A 17,421-nucleotide genomic window follows, 5' to 3' on the forward strand; every position below is an offset into this window, starting at 1 on the left:
ACACACACACACACATGCAATTAGCCTCTCAGCTTGTCAGCACCTGCAAACAGGGACGGTCGTGGCTCCTAACCAATCCACAGTAACAGCTGCAGCTCAAATCCCTCCTCCCCGCCTCCCTCAGTTACGCAACTCTTCTCTCAGACGCACACCGTTTGGATCTGGGATCTTAATCCTGCCTGGTAAGGCTGAAATGAATGAGACAGGGCTCCATTCTGGCTTCACAAAGGCTACACTGTCCAACTTGTGAAGGGGTTCCTTCTGCTTAGGCCAAAAGCACAACTTAGAGGTAGGGGCAGGCAGCAAGGAGATCAAGGTCTCGCATAATCACCTGCATGTGCCAGCACGTGGACTGGCCTTTTAAAAGGGAGGAGCCTGGCTCTGGAGCACCAGAGAAGACTGGGCTGGCAGGGAGAAAGGCCGAGGATGGAAGAGTCTGGGTCCCTGCCCACAGGCTTCGGGGAGCTGGAGGTGCTGGCTGTGGGGACGTTGCTGCTGGTGGAAGGTGAGCACAGGCGGGAACCCCACTGGGCTCCCAGAAGCCAGGCCACAGCTGCGGAGTGGGCCAGGAGAGGTCCCCAAACCCTACTCCTCTGTGCCCAGACCCATGGGGACTCCTGACTGCTGTGCCTTTGGGCTGTAGCCTGCAGGCTTGGAGCCAAGAGAGAGAAGCCAGACAAGGATCATAGAGGGAGGGAGTTGGAGAGGGCACATCTGCCCAAGGCATGACCAGGAATCAGGGTTCAAGCCTTTTCATGTCCCTCCACCAAGAGAAAGTGTAATCTACTCCCTGGAAATCCTAAGAATCTTGTATAAGCTTAGATCCCTGGTAGGTTGGGAAGAGAGACAGCTCCACCACCTGATCTCTGTGTGACTGTAACCAAGTTCACGCAAGTTCTCTGACCCTCAGTGCCCTGATATTCCAAGTGGATGGTGGAAAAAGTTAGATGGGATCATGCATTTAAAGAATTAGCCTAGAGAAATACCAGGGATTTAAGCCCATTAGCTCATTCACCCTCTCCAGTCCCACCATGACTTCTACCATCTCCATGTCCTTGGCCCTATGATTTCCTTTATGGGCTATCTGAGTCCAGGAGGTGCCTGCCTCAACCCAGAATCCCTAAGAAGCTCACTGTGGCCAGGTCCTGGAACAGGGCCAGCCCAAGACTAGGTTGATGTGGGATGTTGTCCTTATTCAAAGCAGATTCCAAGAAAAAAATCACATATTCTTACCCAATGAGAACTGACAGTGAGAGGGAATGACAGGCACTAGGTTGGTCCTGGAGGCCTTGGACACCATTGCCTGGTGACCCCAGTCCCTTTACATGTCTTCTGCGGATGTTACAATTTAGCATCTTTCTCAGTTCTCAAACATGTCTTTGAAATTTTTTTGACTTTGTCTTTGCACACACACACACAATTTCTTTCTGGAATGCTCTTCCACACCTTATGTGCCTAGTAAACTCACAGTTTCAAAGGCAATATCCTCTCCCATTCCTTACTCTAGATGGGGAAGCCAAGGATCAGGGAGCATAAGGATCAGCCAGTGAGTGATCAAGAGGAAATTCAAGGTTGGGTCTATCTGCTCCCTGAGATTGTCCCCTTCAAGCTCACCTCATTGCCTGGGAAGCTCCTAGCTCTTATGTCAGCTCCTCCTCTCCCAGGCTCTCCCTGGCATTGCTCCACCACCCTTTGAGAAGGCATTTTGGAACTTAAAAGTCCTGATTTCAAGTCCCAACTCCTACTTACTAGCTGTATACTTTTGGCAAATTAGCTAGTGTCTTTGAGCCTCAGTTTCCTAAATGTTGATGGGGAGGACGGTATCCAGTAAATGATGTGAATATTTACTGGATCCACAAAAAGTGCTCAGCACCATGCCCAGCCATGTGGTAAGTGCTTAGCATCTGTCAGTGACTATGATTGTTCTAGTGTTAACCATGCCATACTTCATTGGTTTCCTTCTTCTCCATGAGATGGTAGAGGGCAGGATGTGTGTCTTAGAGCTTTCACTATCTCAGGGCCAGCCATCCTCATAGTGTTTGATGAACTGCCCTGACAGGTTGCTGAGCACAAAGAGGGGAGGTTGTTGAGGCTCCCTGCACCCCATGGCCCCTGGTTCTGACCCACTGTGGGCTTCTCCAGCCCCAATGCCAGCCCTCACCCTTCCTTTCAGCTCTCACTGGTCTCAGCCTCAATAGCCTGACCATCCTCTCTTTCTGCAAGACCCCGGAGCTGCGGTCTCCCAGCCACCTGCTGGTGCTGAGCTTGGCTCTGGCAGACAGTGGGATCAGCCTGAATGCCCTCGTTGCGGCCATATCCAGCCTCCTAAGGTACCAGCGCCCCTCCCCAGTCTCTGGGCTCTGGAGCCCAGCCTGGGGCCTGACCTCTGAGCCCTGAAGAACCACAGCCAATTTCTGGAACACAGGAGTTGCTCAAACCTGACCAACAAAACTGGCTGGCTGTAGGAAATAGGAGTGTAGGCCCTGTAACCATGCTGCTCTATAACCAGCTCTGAAATCTGGCTTCATTATTCCTATTGTTTCATTGTCTTCTGTAAATTTGATATTATTACCTAACTCACGTGAGGGTTAGAAGTACTGAGTTGTTATTATTCATGAGTAACTGAAAACAATGCTTGGCACCTAGGAAGCCCTAAATAAGTGTGAAAACAAACCAGGTTCTTTCAACACGCCCACAGAAGGTCTTTATAACGTTTTTCCAAGCAGGCTAAATGCTCCTAGCCCAGTTTAAGGCACTACAAATGGAGTCTGGAGCCCATCTGGGTGTGGGTACTCAGGCTGGCCCTTCAGTGGGGTCTGAATCAGTGAGGAGTCCTTGCCTCAATTTCCTGCCTCTGCCTGGAGTGAGGGAAGGGCAGCTGAAGGGTTTGCCCTTGCTTGGCCCAGGGGGCTGAGAGTCAGGAAGCCTACCCTGGGCTCCACCCTCTGACTTTGCTGTCATCAGCTGTACGACTGGCTCAGGGCCTTTTCCTCTTTGAGCCTCAGTTTCCCCATCTGTAGGACAAAGGCATGGGCTCTCCTCTCAGCTACGGTGCTCCATTTCCTGCGGTGGAGGCATTTGATGACATGGAGACCTTTTGGTCTAGCCGAGGTGCAGTGAGAGGTGCCGAGACTAGCCAGTTTGCATCTGGCTCCCCCTCTTCAGCCCAGTGACTTGAGCTTTAAGACCCATTTCCTCCTAGGAAAAACAGATAATAAAGCCCTCTTCCAAGAAGCCTGGTTAACATTCAGAAGGTGCTCCCTAAACGGTTGTTGGGCACGTGTGGGAGGAGGGCAGGGGCAGAGAGGAGGAGTCACCGGGGCCCAGTGTCTCCCACAGGCGCTGGCCTTATGGCTCCAATGGCTGCCAGGCCCATGGCTTCCAGGGCTTTGTGACAGCTCTGGCCAGCATCTGCAGCAGCGCGGCCATTGCCTGGGGGCGTTACCACCACTACTGCACCCGTAAGTCTTTGGGCTCCCAGAATGGAGGGATATCTACACTGACAGTGATCAGTCTAGCACTAAATTTCCCAAGGCATATTGTCAAATATCTTCTTCATAACTGGCTATATCAGTACTACTTGCTCTGTTATTTGCTTTCAATTTTTTTCTTAAAAGTGATTTCACTTTTAAAAACCTAGACACCTGCTTTATTCTCATTTTAACCAATAACTGTAAGATCACAGCTTTAATGTTATGCTGTTATATTTTTAATACACAGTAAAATAAAAATTGTGTTCACCCATAGACGATCTAGAATCCTACCCACCAACAGCAGGTATGAACACACTTCAAGGAGCTGTGGCTCAGCTAACCCTCACCTCAAACTCCCAGCCTGCAGACTGGGAAGCCAAGACTCAGAGAAGTTAGGTAGCTTTTCCAGGGTCATACAGCTAGTATGGGAAGAGCTGAGATTGCTCATAGCCTTCTGTGAGAACAGGGGAGGGAGATGGAGGGTGCCTGAGCTCATCTACTCCATTAGTGAGTGACCCTGGGCATGGCACCTTGGTCATCTGTTTCCAAAGCTGAAAAGGCTGTTGCAACACATGGGTTAAGGTAGATATGAATTATTGTGCCCACAGATGGGGGGATGGTATCTTAGTCAACTAGGACTTCCATGACAAAATGCCATAGACTGGATGCTTAAACAACAGACATTTATTTCTCAGTATCTGGAGACCAGGGTACCAGCATTCTTGAGTTCTGGTGAGGGCTCTCTTCCTAGCTTGCAGAGAGCTGCCTTCTTGCTGTGTCCTCTCATGGAGGAGACAGGGATCATTTCTCTTGCATAACTTCTTTTAAGAGCAAAAATCCCATCATGGGGACCCTGCCCTCATGACCTGATCACCTCCCAAAGACCCCATCCCCAAATACCATTACGTTGGGATTAGGGATTTGGCATATGAATTAGGGGGGCATAAACATTCAGTCCATAGCAGGGAGATACATCCAAGCAAATGCCATTTGGGGCTGTATCAATGGAAGCAACGTGTCAGGATGAGGAGATTGTATCCCTGCCCTTCTCTGTTGATGAAACCCTACCTGGAGTCCTGTTCTCTGCTCTGGGGTCTTGTCTACAAAGGAACATGACAAACCATAGGTAAATAAGGTACCCTGAAGGGCATTCTGAAGCCAAGTCCAGGAGGAACCACTGGAAAGACTGCCACAGAGAGGGGAATGGGGAAGGGACACAGAGGACATCATGTCAATGGGACTGGTCACATCAAAAGATGCTGTTGAGACCAAGCATGGAGGTGGGGTCCCAACCCCTGGGGTACCCTGGAAGCAGAGACAGTGGCCGGCTTCTGAGCAAGAGCTGAGGACGGTGGTAAGTCCAGACTGCTGCCTCTCTCCCACATGGCCCACACCCGAACCATTGCCCATGCCTCTTCTTAATGTGGCTTTGGGAAGCACACCTGTTTGCCACCCGCTACTTCTGTCTGTCCTCTAAAGAAAATGGTATAGAATGTGTGCTCAGAGATGGTCACTATCCATTATCTCTTTTATTCTTCAAAAAATATCTTCTGAGGCAGGGATTACCATTCCCATTTTGTGAAGGAGAAAAATGAGGCTCAGAGAGACTCTTGATTTGCCTGAAGCACTAAGCTCTTAACCATCAGAGCCAGGATTTAGGGACAATCTGTGTGACCAGGAAATCCATTCTTTTTCACTCTGTGTAAACATCTCCTCCTCTCAACCACCCTCCTCCTCTGTCCTACACAGGCAGCCAGCTGGCATGGAACACGGCTCTCTCCGTGGTGCTCTGTGTGTGGCTGTCTTCTGCCTTCTGGGCAGCACTGCCCCTCCTGGGCTGGGGCCACTATGACTATGAGCCACTGGGGATGTGCTGTACGCTGGACTACTCCAGGGGGGACAGGTGAGGTGGGAGGAACAGCTGCAGGTCTCCCTTCAGTGGGAATCTCTGCTTTGAGCCATTACGACAGCAATGACCCGGCTGAAAATCCCAATCTTGGTTACTGGGTCATGATACCCATTGCAAGTCAACAGTGGGAGTGGGGAAAGCCCATTCTGAAGACTGGCCAAGTTTTGGGAATGTTATGCAAAGTGGGGCACAAAGCTGGGTCTAAGAAGAGCATCATCATAACCACTGGGACGGTTGTGACAGCTGCTGAACCCGTGACCCCTTAGCCATCTTCAGCATGGTCAGCTCCCAGCTCTGACTTTATCAGTTTCTAGAGGGAGCCACGTCCTTTGTTTAATAGAGTCCGAGAATGTTAAGGTCTTTCCATTAGGAGGGGCCTCCTTGGCAGAGTTCAGTTCTCTGAATCCCCTGAGCATCTGCCATGAGCCAAGCCCTGGGCCAAGTCCTGAAGAGACAAAATTGAATGCATGGTGCCCCCATGCATGTCTAGGACTAGGGAAACCAAGGCTTAGGAAGACCCTGTCGGGGCAGAGTTGGGGAGGAGTCTCATGGGCTCAGCGCTCCTCTTGCTTCCAGTGGAGCCATGTTGCATTCATCTGCTTTCCACGGTTACTCATAAAGCATCTGCCCTGGTGACAGGCCTCCCAGGAGAAACCCATCTGAGAGCGCTGTGTCTGGTGCAGGTGTCCCTCCAGGGCATCCCCTGCAGGTTTCCCCCACTAGTGTCCAGTCCTTCTGGCAGTCCTTCCTTTACCTGTCCTTAGTGCCCAGCAGCAAGGTGACATGGTCTCCCCTTCACGGAATGGTAGTCTGCCTCCCTGGGACTCCCGCCTGCTTTGGATCAACCCTCCAGCCTCCCTGTGACCCTCCCGAGGACCCAGGCTCTTCTGTAGTCCCTTTGGTGATGTCTTCAGTGACACAGTGTCCAGAGTCTTTGCCATCTACAGGCCCCTTTCAAATCCCTGTGCCAGGAGCACTCCTTGAATGATCCTTCCTCTTGGTCTAGTGACATATCCTCCATTTGGTAAATGCATCTCCCAAATGGAAGTGTGTCATTCTCCAATCTTGGGGCACTCTGAGAGCAGGACCGAGCCCCTGAACTGCCGACTGCAAGTGGCAGGAGGACTCTCCCTCACCTCAGATCCCAAGTTCGGGGAGGACTTAGTGGCTCCCTGGCTCTGAGGGCAGTCCAGCTGGGGACCAGGGGCAAACAGCCCTTGTCTGCTGGGAGCAGGACCCCACATTGGAGTGTTTAGAACAAGGGTGACAGGTGTCTGAGGGCAGCTGACCATCACTGAGAGGCCATCCTTACCCTCTCCCCACTCTGCCTGCAGAAACTTCACCAGCTTCCTCCTCACCCTGGCCTCCTTCAACTTCCTTGCACCCCTTTTCATCACAGTCACCTCCTATCGTCTCATGGAGCAGAAGCTCAGGAAGGCTGGCCATCTCCAGGTAAGGACGTGCTCCTAGAGCAGGAGACATCTCTCTGTCCCTCTCAGAAGCACCTGGGAACAAGAATAATGTGACCATCAAGAGGAAATCCAGCTTTTGTGGAGCTTAGGGTAGGAGCATACCCTCTACATTGCTGGGGACCCCCAAGACCTGGGAGGAAGTGTCAGGACCGCTCAGACTTACCCAGACCCGGGAACCCTGAGAGTGAGGGCACCCTGCTGACACCATCCACTTCACTCTTCCCAAGAGTTTGAGGGCTGGCACGAAGTTACATGCTTTTTAAATGCTGCATTAAAATTTTAATTTAATCACAGGGATAGGCTGTTACCCACAACATAAAATCATATCTGCAGGCCCATTTGTCCAAGAAAAACAGTCCTCCTAGCCATTTCTGAATTTTGGCATTAATAGTTTCTTTCCACAATTTCTTTCTTTTGTCACCTGGACATCTCTAGCAGAGGAATCAGCCAAAGGTTTATAAAAAATAGTGTTATTACTGTCTGTGCATTTTGTCATTTCATCTTTACAATTATTCTCTGGAAAAGAAGGATTATTGTCCCTATGTCACAGATTAGAAAATGGAGGCTGTAGCCAAAAACTACTCAACTAGTAATAACAGAGTTGGATCAAATCCAGGTCTGGGACTCCATGACCCAAGCAGCTAATCATAGTGCAAAAAAAACATTCTCTTTGCTGAGACACTTTATCTCCACATTATTTATTTTTTTGGTGAATTGGAAAAGGACAATTCACCAAATCAGTTTTAGCTGGAAACAGACCCAGGCTCCCCTGAGTCCTGCTCTGGGATCAGAATTCAGTCTTCAGGCTCAGGCTCTGTGTCATTGCCTCCCGGGTGTCCTCTGCACTGCCCCCAAGCCCTGCCTGGATGCTCAAAGTTACCACATTTATTGGAGGTTCAATCAGCCAGGAAACGAGGCTGCCACACTGATTTGCTGTTTTCCCAGGGTGACTTTAAACCATCAGTTCTGGTAGCATCCTCAGAGGTCTCTGTGCGCGGGCAGGGACTGCCACTGCAGCTGAGCAGTTTTGTTGTTAACCACAGCTCTGCCTGCGGAGGCCCTCCGTCAGTACTTGGCACGATTTCTTCCTTTCTTTCTTTTCTTTTTTTTTGGAATGAGGGGCAATTCAGGAGAAAAGAATTCTCCCAGTCAACACATTTTCAAGTCCAAAATTCAAAATGCCATGAAGAAAATGTGTCTTCCTCTTGACTTAAGTCACCTTTTCTGTTATAGTGAGGTTTGGTCAATGAGAAAAGAGGTGCTGATTTTTAGCTTCAGGCTTTTAACATCTGTGTCTTGTAGGGAGCAGGAACGTGGCAACTTCCTTCCTGAAATTAGATCGCAACTCCTGTGACCCCATGTACCCCCCCCCCACCTCCCCCGCCCCCTGTACCTTATTACCTCTCCCTGCTTCTATCTTAGGTCCTTTGAATCCAGGACAGGTTGACCAGCCTGGTGGCTGCAGTTGCTGATGGAGAGCTGGTTGTGAGCCTGGGGTATGAGCGCAGCTCAGCCTAGGGACCCTCACCCACATAGCCACACTCATGACGCTCAGGGTTTCTCAGAAACCGTGCAGACCAGGAAGGAAGCTCATGCCCCACCGTCAGTCTCTGCCTACAGGCAAGTCAGGCATTATCAAGGCACTTGACAGAGGAGGCAACTGAGGTCGGGTAAGCCTAAATGCCAGGTTTAGGGTCCCACACCTCAAACAGCAGAGAGGTCCTCTTAGTCCCCAACTCCCTCTGAAGCTCAGCGCCTTCTCTCAGGCAGCTCACACTGGTCAGCCCTGCTGGATGCTCCCTGGTACCCCACACCCCCACCCCCACCTCCCGCCACAGGGGCTGCAGCCACCTGGAGCAAACCAATGCCTCCCTTCCATGGTTTCTCCCCAGGTGAACACCACTCTGCCATCCAGGACACTGCTGCTTGGTTGGGGCCCCTATGCTCTCCTGTATCTGTATGCAGCCATCGCGGATGTGACCTCCATCTCCCCCAGGCTGCAGATGGTAGAGACTCCCCCTCCAGCACCCACAGCCACAGCACTCTCTGTCTTTGTGTGTCTCTGTCTTGCCCTGTCTCTCTCTCTCCTTTGCTTTCTGGCCTCTATGATAGTCTTCTCTTTCTGCCTTCCTTTGAACACTCATATGCATTGGGAATTTGCATGTCTCCTGGGCCACGCAGGGCTCAGCTTGACATTGCCTAGGCCTCATGTGAGATGACAGTGCCAGCCAGCCAGATGGTGACCATGTATACTCTGGGTTTCCATGTACCATCTGCCAACTGGTCAGGGAAAGCTCTGGGTTACAGAATCAAGCCAAGGACAAATGATTGGTGGCCTCAGGGAGCAAGGATGGAGGTGGGGGTTGGCTCTGAGGTCACCAGGAGGGACCAGGGAGGAGAGCAGAGGCTTTGTTTGAAGCTTCTTTCCTGAAGTTTTCTGTCATAACAGGTGCCTGCCCTCATTGCCAAAACAGTGCCCACAGTCAATGCCATCAACTACGGCCTGGGCAGTGGGATGGTGCACAGGGGGATCTGGCAGTGCCTCTCACCACCGAGAAGCCAATGGGACCGAACCTCGTGAACCTTTCTGTGGGGCTGCTCACCCTGAGCCCCATGCCAGGAGACTGTCCTGGGAGTCCTGCCAAGCTCCAGACACTTATTCACCTTTCCCAATGGCCTTGTTGAGCCTGGCCCTAGGCTAAAAACAGGGGATTCAGAGAGAAAACAGATTGTGTGGAAGGAGCTGGCCATAGTCCCCCCTATAGAAGCTGAGAAACCTTGAGAAAGTCACTCTCTCTGAGCTGCGCTTCCTCACCCCCAAAACAAGGATATTAATATGGACTTCATGGGGCTGTGGTGAGACTTGAACAAGATAATGTATACTCACCATGCACACACATAGAAACTGTTCATTAAAAGAGCTGTCAGGACTTGGTGCCTTAATAGAAATGGGTGAAAGCCCCATGTTACTTAGGAGAGCCTGACCTAGACCATCAGCATTCATATGCCATATATTAAATTGAGATCTGGTGTAAGAGACTTATTCTGCCCATGCATCTGTTCCCCAAGTCATGAGATGTGTTGGCAGAAATGCTGACTTGAGCATGCAGAAAGGACCAGAATGTTACTTGGCATGTCCAGTGCTCACTGAGCGTTAGCTACCAGCACCCACCAAAGACAGCTAGCTCTTTGTTGCTTAGCTGGCAACAGTAATAAATCAGGACAATTTATTTAACACTCCAGATGTCTGCAGATGAGTCCCCACCAGCCTGGAGGAGGCTTCTTATTGACAGTTTGCGGAGCTCGGGGCAATTCACCCTTTGTCCAGAGCACGTCCTCTCCCATCAACTGTGCTCAGGTGTTCCCTGCAGAGGCTACAGGCATCTGACACTGTGCTGGCATCACCATCCTTGGATATACATCTGCCCTTCCAACAGAGTCAGCCATTCAGGGACAAGGTGTGGCAGGTACACAGGCCTGGGTGAGACCCATTGCCCTAGAGGGAAACGGAGGTGGTGGGCCAGGTGATGGAGAGCTCTACAGAAGGTCTGATGATGGCGGGCAGCTGCGCCGGGCATGGAGGATGCAGGAAGGCTGGAAGCTCAATTCTGTAGAGTTGAGAGGGGAGAGACAAAATCCCGGGGGTGAGGGTGGGGGTCATGAGACCAGCATCTGGGGTTCCTGTGCACCAGGACCTGCCTCTCCATTTTGCAGATGCAGAAAATCAGGCCACATAGACGTAACACACAAGAAGTCTCCACAAAGCAGACACCAGTTCAATCATTTAGCAAAACCAGGTGGGGAGGGGCAGGGAGTGGAGGCAGCCTTCCCACAGCACTGTTTTCTAGACCATGCCTGTGTCAAGTGCTGTGAAGACAAGATGCTACTCAGCTACACTTCTGCACCCAAACAGGCCCGAGCTGGGGGTCACACAGACTGAGTGGCTGGCCAGGAAAGTGATGGGGTCTGGAGCCTGACATGCTGACCCTGCCGGCATGGCCCATGGATCCTTGAATTGTCTGTAGTGGACACCCATGCTTCACTCCATCATGAACTAACCCCCTAAGATGGGACAAGGGGCCACAGTGGGAAGACAAGAGAGACAACCCCAGACCCAGAGAGAGAAGGGGTGAGGAGAGGAGGGTGAAGACACCCAGCAAGAGGGGCCAGTGTGTCCGAAGACATGATGTCCCTGCTTGTGCTCAGGGGAGGTGGGGAGGAAGGCAGGTTGGCCAGGCGTGTTCAAGGACACCGTTAGCTCAAGCTCTGTGTCCCAAGTCTGTATGGAGCTGGGGAAGGTGGGCTTGGAGCAGCTCCACCCTGGTCAGGTAGGCAGGGCTGGGAGTGCTGAAGGAGTGCCCGGCGACCCAGCTGTTCCAGAGGTCCCAAGCTCCCTGCACCCCTGCTTGCCTCTCACTCATGGAATGGCTTCAGGGAGCCACATCACATTTGGGCTTTTCTACCCACGTGTCAAGAAACTTTTGGATCTCAAGTGCCCAGTGGGTGCTATGCAGGGCTCTCCTGTCCCCTCCTTCCCAGTGACCCCCCAACACTCCCACTTGCCCCTTCACAGAGCAGCTCAGCCACCTCTGGGAGCCAGAGGGACAAGGGAGGTGGCTGAGTCCCATCTGAGGCCCACCATCTGCCAGCCCATGGCACAGGCACTGGGCTGGGGGTAACCAGAGCTGTCAGTCCCTGGAAGGTGAGCCGCCCCTGCCAGAGTCAGAGCACAGCCCCCCAGACCTCCTACCTCCTGAGGCTCCCTTGGCTGTGCTGGGCCCCAGACCCATTCACGGCCCTCCAACTCTATCTGCTGACTTTCTACCATGAACATGTTATCACTTTTACAGTCAGAAACACATGTGTGAAAAAAGCAGCTACGTCTGCCTCCTGGGTGTGTTTGTTCCTTGATGTCTTCTGTCGGACTGATTTTGGTGGCGGTCTCTCCCCACCCTTCAGGCTCCTGTCTCACCCTTTCTTGGGCGCCTGAGGCCTCTTTCCTCCATCCACTCATTTGACCCCTGGTGCTGCCCAGTAGGGATAATGCCCAGCTCCCCACACAGACACATGCGTACAGCATACACAGTCCCCTGCCCACACTACCCATCACTCATTCATGCCACCATGCTCTCCCCAAAGTCTCTACATGCTGGTGACAAGTGAGCGAGAGTGAGGAGACATTGGGTCTAATCTGTGCTGATGGGTCATATGGGCTAGCATCCTCTGGCCACCTCAGGGGAATTCCATGCTGCTTTATCTTCATGGCTTTTGCAAGTCATCGACAGGTGCTAACATAGCTAAGAGGTTAGAAGTAGAGATTAGAGTGCAGCTCTGTCCAAGTACTGGAATCAGGCATAGCAATCAGGGATATCAAGATTACCCAGAAGTTCCCTTCAGAATCTCTGCAAGTCTTTACCTGAAAACTAAGCTCTTTTCCCTTGCGCTAGGAAAGTTAAGTCCTTTGAGTTTCACTGCATACTTGGTTTAATCGCATTTCTACAGAACTGTCCCCCACTGACTTTCAATGCATACCACATATCTGGATTTTTTTCAAGTTTCTGTAGTTTGACTTGGTAACGCACCATCACCATTATTTTTTAAATGTAACTTACAAAGGAGAAGACCCCAGTCACACACCCATGTGTCATGACTAGACTCCAGCCCTGCTGTCCCCTCCAGGGGGCGGTCCAGGGTGAGTCCTGAGACCTCTTGGCCTATCCTCTCCATCTTCACAGTCTGAGCAGACTCTGACAAGGGCAGGTTTTAAAATTCTATCAAAACTCCAACTCTTTTTCAGGCAAGATGTTTGTTATGGATTAAATGTTTTTATCTTCCCCAAACTAATAGACTGAAGCCCTAACCCTCAATGTGACTATATTTGGAGTAAGATTAAATGAAGTCATAAAGGTGGGGCCCTGGTCTGGTAGGATTAGTGCCCTTATAAGAAGAGATACCAGTTCTCTCTCCCTCTCTTCCCTGCTCATACACACCAAGGAAAGGCCGTGTGTGAACACAGCAAGGTGTGTAAGCCAAGGGGAGAGCTCTCACCGGATACCGACCTTGCTGGCACTTTGACCTTGAAATTCCACCTCCAGAACTGTAAGACAATAAATTTGTGTTACTTAAGCCACCCAGAGCTTGGTATTTTGTTACAGCAGCAAATTAATGATGTTACACCACAGCTCATTGTTTAAAACAGATGACAGCAGAGGGGATGAAGAGATCTAGTTTGTGCCACTGCCCACCCTCTATCCCTGGAGTACCCAGGACTACTTCTGCAGAATCCCAGGATTGTATGAGACTCAAATTAACAGGCACAAAATTTGTTTTCTAAGATTTCCTACAGTTCTAAGACCCACTGATTTTAGAGTTGATTTAAGATCTTTAGCAAAAAGCATAAGTGCTCTACAGTAAAATAATGTCCCCCATCCCACCCCATCTTCTTGCTGGGAAAGATGGTTCTGCCTCTTAATAAATGGACATGGATTAAAGTCACGAAGTAACAAGTTGTCTTTGAGGTAAAGGAATGTACAATCCCTGGCTTTCTCTGCAAGATCGCCACTGGTACAATTTTCCTGAGAAGGGGAGGGACTGTGTGCCTGACTGATTAGTGAAAAAGGAAATATAGATAAATTATAGCCTAAACTATGTCTCATAAACACTAAGGAAAGGCCTGTGAGGACACAGCCAGAGGTGTGCAGGCCACAGGAAGAGCTCTCATCAGACACCAGTCCTGTCTATATGTATGTCTATATTCTCTCTTAAAATTAAGAGGCTTTCACAAATTTTCCACATAGAGAAATAAATTCAATGGCAAGATGGTAGGCTTAATTTATTTATCTTTCTCCTTGCCATGTAATTTATAGGATTTCTGCTATGTTCTCTGTTAGAGATGCTCCTTGTTCAATTTGATCAAATACAAGCTCACTCTACATCCCACAAAACTGTCTCCCCTATTAACAATATCGTTACTATCTGTCCTGTCATATAAGCTAAATAAAGAGAAAAGGAAGGGGAAAAAGCAGAGTTGATATGCATAAATACTTAACCTAGCAGGTTAGGATGGCGCAGTGCTTTGATTGTCCCACAAGGTGGCAGTGCTAACTCAATGATAAATTCATCCGGCCCTGCTCTGGAGGACCACGTTGGTAACGTTTCCAAGGCAACGCGTGCTGGAAAAACCCCGGGTGAAGGACGAAATCATAATCCCTAAACCTTCCTTCTCCTATTGGTTGAGGTAATTTACTGCTCCCCTCTTAAACCGTTCCCTGGCCGTGACAGCACCACCTGCTCTTCCCTCCAGGCATGCAGCTGCAATTACAATGGCCTCATTGTCTCCCTGTAAGGCTTCCTCAGCCCAACTGCCCTTCCCTCTGCAGCTGTCGAGACACGTGCAAGTCCTTTGCTTTTCTAGGCAGAGGCAGTATGACAGCTTGGAAAACACTCAGGTTTGGGTAGCAGAGAGACCTTGGCATGAATCAAGGATTTGCTTTTTATTCAATGTGTGACCAAGTTGGAGTGAGTTTATCTCTGAATTTGTTCCATTCCCACCAAAATGGACTCTCTGGGGTGACATATTTTAAAGCACACAGCACATAATGGGTGTACTTTAAATGAATGTTTTCAGTGAACATCAGATTTCCTCCATTGGGGACCTCATAGGCTCTTCCTTGCCATCCCCTGATTTTTTTTATTAGTCACTCAAGAAAGGGGTTGTCTTGTCAATGGGTTTCAGCCATGGGCAAGTTCGCTATGGATTCAATGTGACCAAAGAAAATGACAGTAAAACGTTCTTGGGGTGAAAGGGTTATACCCAACTTCATTTCCAGGTGGCAGCTCAGTCACTAAAATCCTGTTCACTCAGTGAATCTGCATGCAGCATGTCAGTCTCTGCATCTGGGCCCCTCTGTCTGCATAGCCATCCTCTGGGCCCCTCTGTCCGCATAGCCATCCTCTGGGCCTCTCTGCACAGTTGTCCTGCACAGCTGTCCTCTGGGCATCTGTCCTCAGTGCTGCCACCACACCAGCCTCTGCTCTGCTCTCCTGCAGCCTTGCAGCCCTGCCACCATGTCGTGTCCAAACCACTGGGCAGAGCTCTTTATATAGACCCAACAGCCATGTATTGCCCACAGGTGTGCAGTGAGCTAGTCAACCAGGGCCACAGGAAGTCTCATTTTATTCACAGGGGTATATAGAAAAATTATGAAAATTGAGTGACAATTATATGCAACATTCATCTCATCTAGTATCTCATTTAATTCCCACAACATCCTTAAAAGCATCATTCTCAAACCTGTTGCACATCCGAATCATCTGGAGCCTAGTGATTCAGAGTGTGGTCCCTGGATCAGAAGCATCAGCCTCACCTGGATGCTCATTAGACATGTAGACTCACAGGCATCATCACCCCAGACCTCCTGAATCCAAACATGCCTTTAGCAACCCCCTGGATGATTTGTGTGCACCTGATAGTTTGGGAAGCACAGCAGAGCCTTAGACACTACTGATGTCTGGGACCCTTTCACAGACACTGTGTTGTAAATGGTCTGAAGGGATGACTGGGCCTGGGACTTTTAAAAGTTTCCAGGTGATTCTAATGCGCAGCCAGGATTAAGAACCACTGATTGGCGGGTGAGCTGGGCTGATGTGTTATGGACACTTCCATTCAATGAAGAGTAATTTAGTTGAAATTTACCCTGAGTCATCTCTGAGGACATTCTTTGCTGTTTTATATGAATATATAATATATATGTATGCAAACATATGCATATGTATTTCTTGCTCTTTTTAAAAAAGAAGTCCATTTCTTTTTTACTCACCCCTATCTTATCCTATGGCTTGCTCTCATTTTTCTCTTATTGATTCTCCAAATCCCCACAATTGTAGACCAGCAGGAGAGCCTCAGCCCAAGGCTTTTCACTGTGTCACCATGATATTATTTGCAAGATAATGGAGTCAGGTCTAGTATGTGATAGGGAGACAAGGGAATAAAGAAATTAAACATACTGCTTAAGTTCATAGAGTACATGAGGAAGCCTGGCTGCTGACTCCTGGCTGCTGACTTCCAGATATCAAGGCAGGCAATGCATGTCCAGGTGGTAGGGAGCCAGGCTTCTCAAACCATAAAGCGTACACGAATCACCTGGGATCTGGCTAAGTGCAGACTCTGGTTCAGTAGGTCTGAGTGGGGCTGAGATTCTTCATTTCTACCATGCTGCTGAAGCTGTGGCGTGTTTGGCCAGAGAGAGCACGGCACTCATATCCATGATTCCAACTGCCTGGTCTTCCCTTCCCAGCAGCCAAGTGGGGTGTTCATTCAGCCTCTCTAACGTGCCAGATGATTCAGACCAATGTTTTCAGGTATGCGTGTCATTGGGCTGTGGAGACCTGCTGATCTCCATGCTCGGCCTCAGCCCACCACTGGGTGGTGCTCTGAATTTCATGTTGCTGAGCAGCTTTTGGAGTTCGTTCATCAAATATTCATTGCACCTAATTTTAAATCAGGACACAGTTTAAACAAGGCAGTGATGATCCTCATGAGCAGCTTACATCATAGTAACAGTAAACAAGTGAGTGTGTAAAATTGATCACTACAAATTGTGATAAGCACTCTGGAGGAGATAGACAAGGGATAAATAAGATAGAGACTGGAAGAGGGAGTGGTCAGGAAATACATCTCTAAGGAGGTGATATGTGAGCTCAGACTTAAAGAATGAGAATAAGGCAATCGGGTGGAGAGCAAGGGGAAAAGCATTCCAAGCAGAGGGAACAGCAAGTGGGAAAGGGCTTGGCTGTTCAAGGAACCTTTACTGTTGAAGCTGGAGCACATGGAATCAAGGAGAAGTGATAGGAGGTGTAGGGTCCATGTCCAGCAGGGCTGCAGGTGGAGGGGAAGGGCAAAAGAAGATGAATTAGGTTTTATTTTAAGAGCGAATGAAAGCCTTTGAAAAGTTTTGATCAGGAAAGTTACCAGATTTGATTTCCATTTTTAACTGATCTCTCTGGCTGCTAAGTAAAGACTACAGTGAAGGAGACAGCAATGGAGGTAAGGGTAATGAAACAGGAAATGTTATAGTAGTCCAGGCTATAGGTTCTATTGCCTTGAACTAGATGGTGGTGGTGGTGGTAGTGGTAATGGTAAGAAGTGAATGCGGATAGTATATGGTTTTGGAAGCAGATATGACAGAACTTGCTAGTGGTTTGAATAAGTGTATCCATTTGAAGCTTTTGATTTCAGAAAACAGAAAACACAGTAACTGTCTTCAGAAAATAGGACAACTTACACACACAACTGAAAAGTGTGATGGTGTAGGCTTCAGGCAAGGTTGATCAGGGTTCTAGACTTATTTGTCTATGATTATCAGTCCTGCCCCATCTCCCTCCCACCCTTTATGTGACCATGTATCCTTATGCTGACTTCATATATGGTTGCAAGAGAGCTTCAAGAGCAAGATACATAGTTGCAAGGTGATTCCATTTGCATGGAGGAAGAACAGTAATCATTTCCAACCATCATAAAACAAACATCTTGATTTGGAGATTGATTGAGCCATTTCTGAACAGACCT

The 17,421-nt window shown here is 49.4% G+C and overlaps 1 protein-coding gene across 3 annotated transcripts; it reads left to right on the plus strand.

The window, feature by feature from the left end:
* The first annotated feature begins 426 nt into the window (after positions 1-426).
* Positions 427-9,545, plus strand: RGR (retinal G protein coupled receptor). 3 transcript variants are annotated; one of them, XM_073241683.1, is made up of 7 exons: positions 427-505; positions 2,174-2,330; positions 3,328-3,461; positions 5,223-5,376; positions 6,717-6,834; positions 8,747-8,860; positions 9,304-9,545. In XM_073241683.1, exons 1-7 carry the CDS (start codon positions 427-429, stop codon positions 9,433-9,435), a joined length of 888 nt encoding a protein of 295 aa, XP_073097784.1. In that variant the 3' UTR covers positions 9,436-9,545. The 3 variants fall into 3 exon arrangements, with proteins under 3 accessions (XP_073097784.1, XP_017503157.1, XP_073097785.1); XM_017647668.3 differs by having other exon boundaries at positions 3,340-3,461; XM_073241684.1 differs by lacking the exon at positions 8,747-8,860 and having other exon boundaries at positions 3,340-3,461.
* Positions 9,546-17,421: the final 7,876 nt, after the last annotated feature.

The sequence above is a fragment of the Manis javanica genome, chromosome 7 (assembly GCF_040802235.1).
Source record: "Manis javanica isolate MJ-LG chromosome 7, MJ_LKY, whole genome shotgun sequence".
Classification (NCBI taxonomy): Eukaryota; Metazoa; Chordata; class Mammalia; order Pholidota; family Manidae; genus Manis; species Manis javanica.

Coding starts and splice junctions, on each gene's coding strand:
- RGR (XM_073241683.1), top strand. CDS start 427: ATGGAAGAGTCTGGGTCCCTGCCCACAGGCTTCGGGGAGCTGGAGGTG. Junction 506..2,173: donor GACGTTGCTGCTGGTGGAAG/GTGAGCACAGGC, acceptor CCTTCCTTTCAG/CTCTCACTGGTCTCAGCCTC. Junction 8,861..9,303: donor TCTCCCCCAGGCTGCAGATG/GTAGAGACTCCC, acceptor CTGTCATAACAG/GTGCCTGCCCTCATTGCCAA.